Raw genomic sequence first — 15,940 nt, 5'->3', positions numbered from 1 at the left:
AATATGTCCTTTCTCATCACCAAGACAGACCCAACAGGGGCAGTGGCACACTGGTGTACAATCGGGAGAGTTGCCCTGGGAGTCAAGAACATCGACTCTGGGCCCCACAAAGTCTTGTGGCACCAGGTCAAACATGGGCAATCCTGTTGATTATTAAGTACTGTCCCCTTCAGCTGATGTATCAGTTCTCCTCCATGATGTACACCACTTGGAGGAAGCATTGTGGGTGGCAAAGGCACAGAATGTACTCTGTGTTGGGGGGAATTCACTGTCAGTTACCAAGAGTGGACAGGGAGTACCACCACAGATTGAGCTGGCCAGGTCTTGAAGGCCATCGCTGCTAGACTGGGACGGCAGCAGGTGGTGAGGGAACCAATAAGAGGGAAAAACATACTTGACTTCATCCTCACCAACATACCTGCCGCAGACAAATTTGTCCATGACAGTATCAGTAGCAGTGACGACTGCATAGTTCTTGTGGAGTCAAAGTTTCATCTTCACATTGAGGATACCCTCCATTGTGTTGTGTGACACTACCACCGTGCTAAATAGGATACACTTCAAACACATCTCGCAACTCAAGACTGGTCACCCATGAGCTGCTGTGACTGGAGCCAGTGGGTATTGGGAAGACCCTCCGCTGGCTGGAGTCAAACCCGGCATAAAGGAAGATAGTGATTGGACGTCAATCATCTGAGTTCTAGGACATCACAGTGGGAATCTCTCAGGGTAATGTCCTAGGTTCAACCATCCTCAGCTGCTTCAGGGATGATCTTCCATCCTCGTGAGGATGTTTGCAGATGATTGCACAATGTTCAGCACCATTCGCCACTCCTCAGATTCTGAAGCGATCCATGTCCAAATGCAGCAAGACGTGGACATCATCCATGTTTGGGCTGACGATTGGCAAGTGCCAGGCAATGACCATCTCCAGCAAGAGGGAATCTAGGCATCACCCCTTGACATTCAATGACATTATCATCACCGAATTCCCCACTATCAGCATTCTAGGGGTTACCATTGGTCTGAAACTAAATTGGACAAGCCATATAAATATAGTGGCTACAAGAGCAGATCAAAGGCTAGGAATCCTGTGGTGAGGAACTCATCTCCTGATTCCCTAAAGCCCGTTCATTATCTACAAGGCACAGATAAGGAGTGTGATGGAATACTGTCCGATTGCTGGATGAGTGCGGCTCCAACAACACTCAAGAAGCTTGACACAACCCAGGACGAAGCAGCCCGCTTGATTCCTATCCCTTCCACAGACATTCACTCCCTTCACCACTGATGAACAGTCATAGATACAAGATACACTACAGAAACTCACCAATGCTCCTTCAACAGCGCCTTCCAAACCCATGACTATCATCTCGAAGGACAAGAGCAACAGATACCTGGGAATACCACCACCGGGTGGTTCTCCTCAAATCACTCACCATCCTGACTTGGAAATATATCGCTGTTCCTTTATTGTCACTGGGTCAAAATCCTGGAACTCCTCTAGCAGCAAAGATTCGATTTGATTTATTATTGCCACGTAATAGTATACAGTAAAAAGTATTGTTTCTTGCATGCCATACAGATAGCTCTTTGCCACCTACTCAAGGGCAAGTACTCAAGTAGCCAGTGACGATGTAGAGATGCAGGCGTTGGACTGGGGTAAACACAGTAAGAAGTCTCAACACGCCAGGTTAGAGTCCAACCAGTTTATTTGATAGTAATCTCACAAGCTTTCGGAAATGGTGTTCCTTCGTCAGGTGTGTGGAAGGTTCTGATCAGAGAAGGGCATATAAAGTCACACACAGTTTACAGAATACTGATTAGAATGTGAGTCTTTACAGCTAACCTGCTATTCAAGTCTTAAAGATGCAGACAATGTGAGTGGAGATAGCATTAACATAGGTTAAAGAGATGTATATTGTCTCCAGACAGGACAGTAAGTGAGATTTTACAAGCCCAGGCGAGTCATGGGTGTTACAGATACTGTGACGTGAGCCCAAGATCCCAGTTGAGGCCGTGTTCATGTGTGCAGAACTTGGCTATCGTTTTGTGCTCAGCGACTCTGCGCTGAGATGTGTAACAAAGGCCGCATTGGAGAATGCTTACCCGAAGATCAGAGACTGAATGCCTGTGACCACTGAAGTGTTCGCCAACATGAAGGGAACAGTCTTGCCTGGTGATTGTCGAGTGATGTTCATTCATCCGTTTTCGTAGCGTCTACATGGTCTCCCCAAGTACCATGCTTCAGGACATCCTTTCCTGCAGCGTATCAGGTAGACAACATAAGAACATAATAAGAACATAAGAAATAGGAGCAGGAGTAGGCCATCTAGCCCTTCGAGCCTGCCCCGCCATTCAATAAGATCATGGCTGATCTGAAGTGGATCAGTTCCACTTTCCCGCTTTCTCCCCTTAATTCCCCTGTCTATCAGAAACCTATCTACCCGTGACTTAAATACATTCAGTGAGGTAGCCTCCACCACTTCAACAGGCAGAGAATTCCAGAGATTCACCACCCTTTGAGTGAAGAAGTTCCTCCTCAACTCCGATCTAAACTGCACCCCCCCTTATCTTGAGGCTGTGCCCTCTAGTCCTGCTGTCCTTTCTGAGCGGGAAGAATCTCTCTACCTCTACCCTATCCATCCCCTTCATTATCTTATACGTCTCTATAAGATCCCCCCTCATCCTTCTAAACTCCTCAGTTCTCCTGGTCTCTGTGCTTTTCTTGGCAGTGGGAAGTGGTACACTTTTAGCTGCTGGTGGGGTCCTCTGCTCCCTCCACTGACCATGGCAATTCCCATTGAAGTCACCCCATGCTGATGGGAGACCTGTGGCAGGGGGTGCGCCACCTGTGGGACCAGGGAAACCCACCAGCGTGAACGGCCACAGAATCCCAGCCAATGTCTTTACTGTCGTAATTTTCCACGTCTCAAGCTGGTCGAGTTGGCCAAGTTGCAAGAGTATGTACCGTGTACCTGGTGGATGGTGTTCTCGTGTGATGATGTCTCCATGTCGATGATCCAGCATGTCTTGCAGAGATTGCTGTGGCTGGGCTATGCGTTGTCGTGGTCACTTCTCCTGAAGGCTGGATAGTTTGCTGCAAACAATGGTCTGTTTGAGGTTGTGCAGTTGTTTGAAGGCAAGAAGTGGGGATGGCCTTGGTGAGATGTTCGTCTTCATCAATGATGTGTTGAAGACTCTGGAGAAGATGTCATAGCTTCTCCGCTCCGGGGAAGTACTGCACGACGAAGGGTACTCTGTCCACCGTGTCCCGTGTTTGTCTTCTGAGGAGGTCGGTGCGGTTTTTTGCTGTGGCATGTCGGAACTGTCGATCAATGAATTGAGCGCCATATCCTGTTCTTATGAGGGCATCTTGCAGCGTCTGGAGGTGTCTGTTGCGATCCTCCTCATCTGAGCAGATCCTGTGTATACGGAGGGCTTGTCTGTAGGGGATGGCTTTTTTAACGTGTTTAGGGTGGAAGCTGGAGAAGTGGAGCATCGTGAAGTTATCTGTGGGCTTGCGGTACAGTGAGGTGCTGAGGTCACCATCCTTGATGGCGATGCGTGTGTCCAAGAATGCCACTGATTCCGGAGAATAGTCTGTGGTGAGTCTGATGGTGGGATGGAACTTGATGTTGTCATATAGTTGATTCAGTGATCGTTCCCCATGAGTCCAAAGGAAGAAAATGTCATCAACGTATCTAGTGTATAGCACTGGTTGAAGGTCCTGTGTGGTGAAGAAGTCTTGTTCGAGCCTGTGCATAGAGATGTTGGCATATTGAGGTGCAAATTTGGTCCCCATGGCTGTTCTGTGCATCTGGATGAAGAACTGGTTGAAGGTGAAGACATTGTGGTCCGGGATGAAGTGAATAAGTTGTGAAATTGCATCTGGAAACTGGCAGTTGTCGGCGTTGAGTACTGAGGCAGTTGCAGCAGTGCCATCGTCATGGGGGATGTTGGTGTAGAACGCCGAGACATCCATAGTGACGAGGAGTGTCCCTGGTTCAACTGCTCCGTGTGTTCTGAGTTTCTGTAGGAAATCCGTTCGTGTCGTGACAAAAGCAGGTGGTTCTTTGTACAATGGGTTTCAGGATGCCCTCGATGTAGCCAGAGAAGTTCTTGCACAGGGTCCCATTGCCTGATACGATGGGACGGCCAGGTGTGTTTGCCTTGTGTATCTTTGGGAGGCAGTAGAGATCTCCAATGCGGGGAGTGCCCTGAAGGTCTGGATCAAAGATCTTGATCAAAATGGTGAGTTGACAGGTATGTTCTTTGGTCGGATCTGTGGGTAACTGTCTGTAGTGTTCCTCATTGTTTAGTTGTCAGTACAGTTCTTTGCAGTAATCTGTTCTGTTCAGGATGACGATGGCCCCTCCTTTGTCTGCTGGTTTGATGACAACGGTTGGTCTTGAGAGCATGGATGGCACTGTATTGTGCTTGGGTGATGTTCGGGACTGTCTTGTGAGTGCAGTTGATGAATCTGGTGTTGACACACCTCCTGATGGTTTGGGCATACATGTCCAGTTGAGGGCAGCAGCCTTCCGGAGGAGTCCAATTGGACTCTTTCCTCTTCAGTTGCTGCACTGCGGATCTCTCTGTCGGTTCATTGGCTGTCTCATTATATTCGCTGTTGGCCTCTTGGGGTTTGTGGAAGAACTGCCGCAGCCTCATTCGCCTGATGAATTCCTCTGTGTCCACTACGAGACTGATGGGGTCCATTTTGGTGGTGGGGCAGAACTCGGCTGAGAACTTCGATTTCATCTGGTATGTTGTCTGATAAGTTGACAATAGACTTCCTGCGGTGGTACTGTTTCCTATTGTGGTGCCGGGGGAGGCTTGGTTGTTGCTGGTGGTGATGCTGAGTTTCTCAAGTTTCCTGTTCTTGGTGTGAATGTAGTTGGTGTAGTTTCTTTGTTTCATCAGCTTGACAGAGTTTCGCAGCTGGTCTGTGTCCTGAGCTTAAGTTGAGAATATGGACTCTATCTTGGTTTCCAGGATGCAGCGTTTGCTGTAGAGCTGGTGTGTGAGGTGGTTGAGGAGTGTGAGAGAGGTGCGACGGCAAAGTCTCTCAGCCTGACCTGTGTTGTAGGTTGACCTGAGTGGGTTCGTGATCTGCCGTCCTTTCGATATCTTTTCTCCTTTCTTACATCTAGCCAGTGACGCCCATATCCCATGAATGATTTAAAAAATCCTCAGTCTGGCCCCTTCCTCTCCAAAACTTGTTCAACCCCCTTCCCTGCACCCCATCATCGATCCCCTTATCTCTTCACCCACCTTTTGTGCTGTAATAACTTGAAAGAGTTATGGAACATGTTCTGCTTCTCTGTCCTTTACCCCTGTAAAGATTTCCTTTTTAAGTATTTATCCAATTCCCTTTTGAAAGTCTCTGTTGGATCTGTTTCAGGCAGTGCATTTGAGCTCAGAACAACTTGCCACGTAAAAAGATCCCCACACCCCCCACCACCCCGTCCCGACCCCCAGTTCTTCTGCTAATTATTTGACATCTGTTGCGCATCTGCCACTGGAAACAGTTTCTCCTCCTTTATTCCTTTTCTTTGTCCGTATGTTGGCAGATCTCGGTTCTGCGGGGGAAAGGTTAACGGCCATCGTGACTGGAGGTGAACGAGGGCCAAAGAAATTGAAGGCAGCCGAGATGGAAGAGCAGGGAGTAGCAGAGAATGGTGGTATCTTCACGGAATTTGCTTCCGAGCAGGACTATGCACTCCACGGCATCATCGAGCTGCGGAGCGGGCCGCATGGTCTCCAAGGTGATGGGTGCTTTGAGGCGGACGTGGCACACCTCATGGTGGAGGAAGGGCAGAGTGTCGATCCTCAGGAGGAGGCTGGCCGCAAGGACATGTGTCAGACAGTAACCCTGGAGGTGACAGTGACGTCCACACAGGAACTGTCAGCAAGCAGTGAAGAAACTGCCCAGCGGGATGAGACGATGGAGGCAACCAACACCCCTCCAGGTACTTAACATGGTATCTAAGTCTGGTGCACTATCAGAGTGTTATTATATGATGGGAAAAGCTAATACTGTGGTGTCTAGTTTGTCTGTGCAGTCAACGGCCTCTTCAGAAGCCAAGTTTGGAAATGCGCTTACAGCTCATCAACAGCAGAAGACCCCAACTTCAATCTTGCTTGGAGACATTGGACAGAGCGCAACTGAATGGATACAGATCAGGGCCGTTGGTTCCAGGGAACTCCCACAACAAATCTTACCGGGCAAGTTGTTGTGACACATTCCATGGTCTAGACTCATGACCACAATCACACTTCCCACATCTTCCATTTTACAGAATCGTCTGTCATCTCTGAATTCAGTCGTGCTCTGTCCAGTGTTGCCAAGTGAGGTTGTACCTGGGGATTTCTGCTGTTGGTAGTGATAAGCTGATTGGAGGAGCGCAGATATCTTTAGAAGTTTGTTATTTTCTCTCTGGGTTTTCCCCCAGCATTTTCTGTTTTGTTTGTATTTCAGATTTCCAGCATCTGCGGTATTTCTTTTGTTATTGGAGCTTTGTGGGGCTGGGTCAGATTACGGAGCGAGGCGAGAGTGAGGCCAATGTCCTCTGCAGCCCTTGCTATGTATGTGAGGCGCTGCGCAGCCCTTTAAGATTGGCACCAGGTTTTGCACTTGCACGTGGTAAAAGGAACATTGCTCGTGGGTGGCCAGCTTGTTCCCTGCACCGCACATTCCTAATTGCCAGGAAATTCCATACAGGGAATGTTAAAACGAGACCATGCAGGGATTTGAAAACCAGGATGGGAATTTTCAAACAGGGAGGTTGTTGGATCAGGAGCCAGTGTAGGTCAGTGAGCAGGCGTAGAGGTGATGGGTGACTGGTACGCGCTAGAGTGCAGGCAGGAGAATCTTGGATAAGCTGGTGTATACAGAGGGTTTAGAATCATAGAATTCCTACAGAGCAGAAGGAGGCCATTTGACCCATTGCATCTGTACTGACCACAAACCCACTCAGCCCCTATCCCCATAACTTCACTTATTTACCTTGCTAATCCCCCTGATACTGAGGGGCAATTTAGCATGGCCAATCAACCAAACCCTAGGTTGGACATCTTTGGCCTGTGGGAGGAAACCGGTGCACCTGGAGGAAACCCACGCAGACAGGCGAGAATGTGCAGACTCCGCACCGACAGTTACCCAAGGCTGGAATTGAACCCGGGTCCCTGGTGCTGAGAGGCAGCAGTGCTAACCACTGTGCACTGTGCCGTCTGATAAGCATGAGGTGAGCCAGGAAACTATTGGAAAGGATCAGTCTGAAGGTACAATTTTGAATGGATCTACCTCGCATTAAGTTGATCTTTCTGTACACCCTCCTCCCCCTCCTTCCTCTCCTCGCCCTCCTCCCCTGCACCCTCTCTCCCCCTGCACCCTCTCTCCCCCTGCACCCTCCCGCCCTCCCCCTGCCCGCCCCCGCCTCCTCACTCTCCCCCCTACTCCCCGGCCACCTCCCCCGCTTCTTCTCCCCGCTGCCTCCCCCGCTTCTTCTCCCCTCCGCCTCCCCGCTTCCTCTCCCCTCCGCCTCCCCGCTTCCTCTCCCCTCCGCCTCCCGCGCCCTCCCCTCTCCACCCCCCGCGCCCTCCCCTCTCCACCCCCCGCGCCCTCTCCCCCCCTGCACAAGTGGGGTTAGGATATGGCTCCCCTCTCGTGAAACTGTGTTCCATTCCAGAAAACCAGTTGATGAAGGAATAATGTTGGAGCCAGCCTTTACTCAGTGCATCGTTTATTTGCAGAATGAGTCATCACAAATGTACAGCTAACAACCACATCACCATTTCAATAACTGTCTCTTTATACTCTGAGCACACCAATAAAAATAAACTCATTAATGGATATACGGATAAACAGGTTAACAGCCCCTCAAAGGGACACAGTGCCCAAAAAACTTATCATACTCAGATTTTGTTGCTGGGGCTGTTGATGTAAAGTTAAAGTTTATTTATTTATTAGTGTCACAGTAGGCTTACATTAACACTGCAATGAAATTATTGTGAAAATCCTCTAGTCGCCACATTCCAGTGCCTGTTCAGGCACACTGAGGAAGAATTTACATTCACTCAACCAGCACGTCTTTCCGACTGTGGGAGGAAACTGGAACACTCAGAGGAAACCCACGCAGACACAGGGAGAATGTGCAGGCTCTGAATCGACAGTGACCCTAGCGCGGCAGGGGGTATGGTGGTGGTGGTGGCTCAGTATGACGGGGAGGGGAAGCAATATAAAATAAACTGATAAAAAGGTGAGACCTCTGGTGGGGACATCCTTATTGATAGTCTCTCAACATCTGAAAATCAGTCAATCAAAATGCCCTGCATTTAAGAAAGCAATCTAAAAATTAATCAGAAATTACAGGATGATAGCCCCTGGTGGGCCCCTGTAACTAAAATATAACTTCAGAAGGAAACTTAATAAATCAAATCAAGATGTCATTCCTGGGAGTGGTGATGTGCCCCCATGGTGCCCGCAGGGCAAGGCAGACCTGAGTGTGGATACAACATGCTCCCTCTCCAAGGCCATACGGCCTCGAGTGTAGCCATTATAGAGAGGCAGAGAGCCGAGAGACAAGCTCCCTTAAACCCCCACTGCCCCGCTGATTGTTCTTATTGAAACCCAAATTAATGCCCTTTGCATATAATTAAACATGGGTGATTACAAAATTCACAACTAAGTGAGGTACTGAGAGGAGCTCAGTGTCTGTGGAACCTATTATGCAGCTGATGGGATCTAACCTTTCTGATAGGAGACCGGTCAGTCCCTTGAGCCTATTCTGTCCATTCAATTCGATCACAGCTAATCTGTATCTTAACTCCACAACTGCAGCAAGCCTTCCTTATTCTTCCTTGGAATAAAGACTAACACACAAGTTGCCTTCCTAATTGATTGCTGTACCTGCACATTGACTTTTGTTTCATGCACAAGGCCACTCAATTTCCTCTGAAAAGCAGGAGCAGAGCTAGGTCCCAGCACCTTGCACAGAGGCCCTGGACTACGACACTGGCTTGTACTCTGTCCATTGGATAAATAGTGAGTCACTGACCGTTTTATGTTCTCACCAGATGCTTTGATTCAGATGGAGGAACTTTACTGCTGCCATCAATGCAACGAGAGCTTTGAGGACCAGAACCTATTGGCCATCCACCTGCGTCATCATACACCGGACACGCAGCAAGCCCTGTCTCCCAGGCACGGTGACGAGGACAGATTGCAGGCAAAGAGCCCCAGGATCTCGTGTAGGAAGCAGGGCACCGTCAGTGAGGAAAACAGTATTGTCCTGGCCGTTGCGGGCATTGCTACCCGGGAAAAGTACCCGTGTCTGGTTTGCGGCAAAGAGTTTGCCCGGGCAAGGGCTTTGAAGGAGCACGCGGTCACGCATGGTGCTGGAAAGGTGGAGGGTTGCAGTGGCCAGCAACCTGGGCAGTTGAGAACCAATTGCAGTGCCACTCCCGTCCCCTGCTCTTTCCGGACCTGCGGATTGGTATTCCAGGGCGTGGCAGAGATGGAAGAGCACCGACGTGACCACTACCCATTTCGCTGTGACCAGTGCGACTTTGCTTGCTCCAGCACCAAGCTCCTAGCTCAGCACAAGAAGCGGGGGAGGCTGAAAGAAAAGAAGTTCAAGTGTAAACTTTGCCTTTTTAAGAGTTGTGTAGCACACGACCTGAGCAAGCACTACAGCGGGACGCATCGCGACAAAGCAGCTTACAGCTGTAACAGGTGTGATTTTACCAGCCCCTACCGCAAAGTATTGAAGAAGCATCTGACTGTACACTCTGGTAGGTAACTGCCTGGCACACACTCATTCACACAATTATACTGATAATACTGTACTAGCAATCCAGAGTTCATAGCATCACAGGAGCTATGATGTGGCAGGAGGCCATTCGGCCCATCAAGTCTGCACCAACCACAATCTCACCCTGGCCCTATCCCCATAATCCCATTCGTTTACCCTAGCCAGTCCCTCTGGCACTAAGGGACAATTTAGCACGGCCAATCAACCTAACCCCATCTTTGGAGAACCAGAGCACCCAGAGGAAACCCACGCAGACACGGGGAGAACATGCAGACTCCACACAGACAGTGACCCAAGTTGGGAATGGAACCCGGGTCCCTGGAGCTGTGAGGCAGCAGTGCTAATCGTGTGCTGCCCATTTGAGTTTGAGTGCTCAAATCACCCTGTGGCAAATTGAATTCAGTAACATAGGGTTAGTTGAATGATCATGATTTAAAAGTCCAACAAGGGTTTGCCTTGTCCTTCACGGATGGTAATCTGCCGTGCTTAGTCTGGCCTGGGCATGGTTCCAGCCCCACATCATGTGGTTAATACTCAGAACTGAAACAATAAATATTGCTTTGCTGTTTTTGCATATGACACTGTCTTGCCTTCAGTGCAATTAAATGTTATAAATCTGGCAGGAATGGTCAGAAACAGAATTTGATACTGAGGCAGTTGTTACACTGTGACTCGTGGCGAAAGGTTTAGTCAGAGGTAGGCTTCAAGGAAGTCATGATGTGGGAATGCCGGCGTTGGACTGGCGTAAACACAGTAAAAAGTCTGACAACACCAGGTTTAAGTCCAACCGATTTATTTGATAATACTCACAAGCTTTCGAGGGGACTGCCTCTTCGTCAGGTGAATGGAGAGTTCTGGCCTCAGACAGAGCATATAAAGCACAGACAGTTTAGAGATTACTGATTCTTGCCTTGTAATCTCTAAACTGTCTGTGCTCTATATGCTCTGTCTGAGGCCAGAACTCTCCATTCACCTGACGAAGAGGCAGTCCCCTCGAAAGCTTGTGAGTATTATCAAATAAATCGGTTGGACTTAAACCTGGTGTTGTCAGACTTTTTACTGTGGCTTCAAGGAAGGCAGAGAGGTAGAAACCTGGAGAAGCATGGGACTGCAGAATAGAGAGGACTGTGGTCCCTCAAACATTTTCTCGTTCGTTCTACTCCAAAGAATTCCCACCATGGAATGTCATCCAAGACTCTACTGCCTGCATCCTAACTTGCAACAGGTCCATTTCACCCACCACCCCTATCCTCACTAATCTGATCTGCCAGCGCTGCAGTTTTACAATTTTTGTCAGTGCTTTCAGATCCTTCCGTGGCCCATTCCCGATCTCTGTAATTTCACTGGTCCCACATACCCTCCATGCTGTCTGAGCTCCTCTAGTTCAGCTTTGCTGATTTTAATAGCTCTGCCATTGGCTGCCTCGCCTTCAGCTGCTGGAAAAAGCTCTGGAATAACTTCCCTAATTCTTGTTGCCTCTTTCTCTATCTTCTCTTTCCTCTAACGGGCGGCACGGTGATTAGCACAGCTGCCACACAGCGCCATGGACCCAGATTTGATTCCTGGCTGGGGTCACTGTCTGTGTGGAGTCTGCACGTTCTCTCCGTGTCTGCGTGGGTTTCCTCCGGTTTCCTCCCACAGTTTGAAAGAAATGCTGGTTGGGTGCATTGACTGTGCTAAATTGTCCCTCGGTGTACCCGAATACTGCACCCCTGTTTCACTGAGTCCAGACTCCTCCTGCATTGATTAGTTTGTTATCTGTCTGCAAGCAATGCTTTCCACTGCTGCAGCCTTTCATCAAACATCTCGGTTGACATTTACCATTGCAAATTTCTATATCAACGTTGTCTCGTTCTGTTTTATGGTGTGAATTGTCACAGTGCTGTCAGGGGTTCTGGTTTTGAGCCGGTTCTGCGGCAAAGGGTTTTTTTTTAAGTTGCCCAACCCCATAGCTGGTTTTGTAAATGCATAGATGAATAGACAATGAACAATACTATTGGTACTTGGTTTGTAACCATTTGTAATCATGAGTGGTAAGCACAGCAAGGATGTATGATATTGTTAATCCCAGGGAAGAGTGTGACAAAATGCTGGAAGGCATTATTGCTAAATTTGCAGAAAGAACATGCAAGCGGCGAGTCAATTTTGATGTAGAAGTGTGTGAAGTAGTTCATTTTGGTAGGAAAGGTAACTAGGAGACATTCTATTTGGGTAATGGGCTGGAGGAACGAAGGACTCTAGGGCTGCTCTGGCCGATGTTTGTAATACAGAGTTGGGTACATTTCTGGGAGAGTTGAATGGCAAAGCAAGGAAGTTGTGTTGAACTTGTACAGAACCTTGGTTAGACCACGGGGAGTGAATTGCATCTGCAAACTCTGCTCACATTGTAGCAAGCTAGTGGTGATGCTACAGCACCCCCCACTGGCAGGGGGTGCAGTTACACTGTGACAAGTTTACATAGGCAATATCCATTACAAACACAGATTTGGTTTGCCCACATTTGGTGTACTGTGCGTAGCTCTGGTTCAAATCTTGCGAGGCATGGAAGGAGGTGCAAAAATGTTTCTCAAATTTCCAAAATGACGAGATTATTCCAAAGATGTGTCCAAAGATGTGCTGATTAGGTGGATTGGCCATGCTAAATTGCCCCTTAGTGTCAGGGGGACTAGTTGGGATAAATGCATGGAGTTACGGGAATAGGGCCTGGGTGGGATTGTGGTCGGTGTAGACTCGATGGGCCGAGTAGCCTACTTCTGCACTGTAGGGATTCTATGATTCCTATCAGGAAAGATTTTATGGGTGGGGGGGATCTCTGTTCTTTAGAAAAGAGAAGATTGAGGGGTGATATAATAGAGGGCTTTTAAGTGATGAAGAGATTTGCTGGTAGATGTCGAGAGGATGTTTCCACTCCTAAGGGAGACCAAAACTAGGATCCAGATCTATCAGATAGTCACTAATAAATCCAACTGGGAACTCAAGGAGTGGTAAGATTGTGGGACTCGCTATCATACAGAGAGTCATTGAGATGAATAACATTTTAGAGGAAGCTATATAAACATATGATAGAGTAAGGAATGGAAAGATATGCAGATAAGATGAGATAAAGTAGGGTGGGAGGAGGTTGGTGTGGTGTGTAAACTCTGGTGTAGCTCAGTTGAGCTGAATGGCCTGCTTCTGTGCCATAAACTCAATATAGCCCAGTAATAGGCAGCACGGTGGCACAGTGGTTAGCACTGCTGCCTCTCAGGGCCAGGGACCGGGTTCAATTCCTGGCTTGGGTCAGTACCTGTATGGAGTTGGCACGTTCTCCCTGTGTCTGCGTGGGTTTCCTCCAGGTGCTCCGGTTTCCTCCCACAGCCCGAAAGATGCGCTAGTTAGGAGCATTGGCCTTGCTAAATTCCCTCTCAGTGTCCCCAAACAGGCGCTGGAGTGTGGTGATTAGTGGATTTTCACAGTAACTTCATTGCAGTGTAACAAAAAAATCAGCCATGATCTTATTGAATGGTGGAACAGGCTTGAGGGGCCAGATGGCCCACTCCTGCTCCTAGTTCTTATGTTCCTATGTCAATGTAAGCCTCCTTGTGGCTCTAATAAATTTTAAAACTTCTACTATAAAGAATTAAGCAAATATGAAAGTATTTTTAATACTGCACAGTATCATTGGCTGATGGTCAGGCTGTAAACTGGATTAGTAATCAAACTTTCCATTCCATTTAGAATGATCATATCGAATGTCAAACTCAGCACTTGGTGTGAGACGGGCTCTTTGTTTCCTTGTAGATGAGAGCGGGAGCGCTGGGGAAGAGGATGGAGACCAAGAGGGAAGGAGACAGCAGACGGAAGAAGGTGATAGCTTGGCGCAGAGACTGTCCAGAAAGCGGAAGCGGCCCAGGTGTGAAGAGGAAGAGCTGCTGTCAGAAACAGGCTCAGAAAGAGATAGCAGCAGAGAATCCAAGTCCCTCAGACAGAGACACTTCAAAGGTGAATAAGAGCTGGAAAGAGCCCACATTTACATAGCATCTTTGACAACCTCAGGGCACTCCAGAGCGCTATACAACCAACCAACATCTCACTGTAAACACTGCTGTGATGTAGAAAACCCCAGAACAAATTTGTGCACAGTTAAGATCCCAAAAGCAGCAATGAGATAAATGACTGGGTAGTCTGTACGAGTGACATTGGCTGTGGAAGTAACGTTGGCCGTGGGAAACCGAGGAAAACTCCTTTTCAGAGGACTTTGGGTCCCTCGGGAAAAGGCAGGTGGGGCCTTGGTTTTATTTCCTATCTGAAAGACAACACGTGACGGTGCAGCACTCCTGTCTGTACAGCAGTGGTGTGTCAGCCTGGATTTTATGTCCAAGTGTCTGTGAACCCACAGCCTTCTAACTTGGAAAGAGAGCACTACCCATTGAGCCACAGCCGATGTGTGAGAGTGTCTGTGTGTGTGTGTGTGTGTGTGTGTGTGTGTGTGTGTGTGTGTGTGTGTTTTAACCCTTTTGAAGTATCTCTTTGACCTCCTTTGTTTTTAATTGTCTGTCCCAGTTGACGTCCAAGAAGGAATGGAACATCTGTACAAGACACACATCTGTCCCGAATGCAAGCGCTGCTTTAAAAAGAGAACACATTTGGTCGAGCACCTTCACCTGCACTTCCCAGACCCCAGCCTCCAGTGCCCTCACTGCCAGAAGTTCTTTACCAGCAAGGGCAAGCTGAAAGTCCATCTGATGCGGGAGCTGGGTGAGAAGACCCACCACTGCCCGTTATGCGATTACAGCGCCGTGGAGAAGAACTCCCTGAATCGACACATGGCCAGCATGCATGAGAACACTACCAACTTCTACTCAGACGTGTACTCGTGCCCGGCGTGCGAGGAGAAGTTTACTGTCAGTAACTCGCTGAAGGAGCACATGAAGACCCACAAGGAGGAGCGACGGCCTCTGGACTGTTTCGAGGGAGGCTGCAGCTACACGGCGGAGGAGCGCAAGGATTTTGTCCGTCACCTGAAGGAGGTGCACGGTGCCAGGGCGATCGAGTGCCGCTATCGCACGTGTGGCTCGCTGTTTGGCACGGAGGCGGGAATGGAGGCCCACCGCAGGACTCATTACGCCTTCCACTGTGACCAGTGTGACTTTGTCTGCTCCAACAAGCATGTATTCCGGCGGCACAAGCGGAGAGGGCACCCAGGCAGCGAGGAGCTGGCATGCAACTTCTGCCCGTACAAGACCTTCAACCCGGTGGAGTTCAATGACCACGTGGGCAAGATGCACGCCAACGAGAAGATCCACAAGTGCACCGAATGTGACTTTGCCACAGCGCACAAGAGAGTTCTCAACAGACACATCCTCCTGCACACAGGTCAGTGCGAATAACCAGAACACATGGGTAGAGCAGCAGAAAGACATCTCAGAGAGGGGAATTCTCACTGTCACCCAGTAAAGCACACAGAGAAGCTTTATTCTGTATCGAACCCCGTGCTGTACCTGTCTTGGGAGTGTTTGATGGGAGACAGTGTAGAGGGAGCTTTACTCTGTATCTAACCCCGTGCTGTACCTGTCCTGGGAGTGTTTGATGGGGGACAGTGTAGAGGGAGCTTTACTCTGTATCTAACCCCGTGCTGTACCTGTCCTGGGAGTGTTTGATGGGGGACAGTGTAGAGGGAGCTTTACTCTATCTAACCCTGTGCTGTACCTGTCCTGGGAGTGTTTGATGGAGGGGACAGTGTAGAGGGAGCTTTACTCTATCTAACCCCGTGCTGTACCTGTCCTGGGAGTGTTTGATGGGGACAGTGTAGAGGGAGCTTTACTCTATCTAACCCCGTGCTGTACCTGTCCTGGGAGTGTTTGGTGGGGGACAGTGTAGAGGGAGCTTTACTCTGTATCTAACCCCGTGCTGTACCTGTCCTGGGAGTGTTTGATGGGGGACAGTGTAGAGGGAGTTTTACTCTGTATCTAACCCCGTGCTGTACCTGTCCTGGGAGTGTCTGATGGGGGACAGTTTGGCTGGGAAGCAAAACGCTGGTTACAAAGGGAAGTTTGTAGGAGTGTCTTAACGGCGGAGAGAGAATGGAGAGGTTACGGGAAGGAATTCCAGGATGGTGGATCAATAATAAAAACCAATACACA

The 15,940-nt window shown here is 48.9% G+C and overlaps 1 protein-coding gene across 1 annotated transcript in view; it reads left to right on the top strand.

Moving 5' to 3' along the window:
• Positions 1 to 15,940, top strand: part of znf142 (zinc finger protein 142) — a 32,644-nt gene that overhangs the window by 2,049 nt on the left and 14,655 nt on the right. Inside the window, exons 2-5 of the mRNA XM_080199586.1 lie at positions 5,577 to 5,975; positions 9,082 to 9,798; positions 13,599 to 13,799; positions 14,361 to 15,173. Of these exons, the coding sequence (XP_080055712.1) occupies positions 5,657 to 5,975; positions 9,082 to 9,798; positions 13,599 to 13,799; positions 14,361 to 15,173 (2,050 nt within the window). The 5' untranslated portion in view covers positions 5,577 to 5,656. The remainder of the gene's footprint in view (positions 1 to 5,576; positions 5,976 to 9,081; positions 9,799 to 13,598; positions 13,800 to 14,360; positions 15,174 to 15,940) is intronic.

This window comes from Carcharhinus amblyrhynchos, chromosome 11 (genome assembly GCF_965287045.1).
Source record: "Carcharhinus amblyrhynchos chromosome 11, sCarAmb.v2.hapA, whole genome shotgun sequence".
Taxonomy (NCBI): Eukaryota; Metazoa; Chordata; class Chondrichthyes; order Carcharhiniformes; family Carcharhinidae; genus Carcharhinus; species Carcharhinus amblyrhynchos.
The sequence above is the reverse complement of the archived record's forward strand: the minus strand, read 5'-3'. Positions and strand labels throughout refer to the sequence as shown.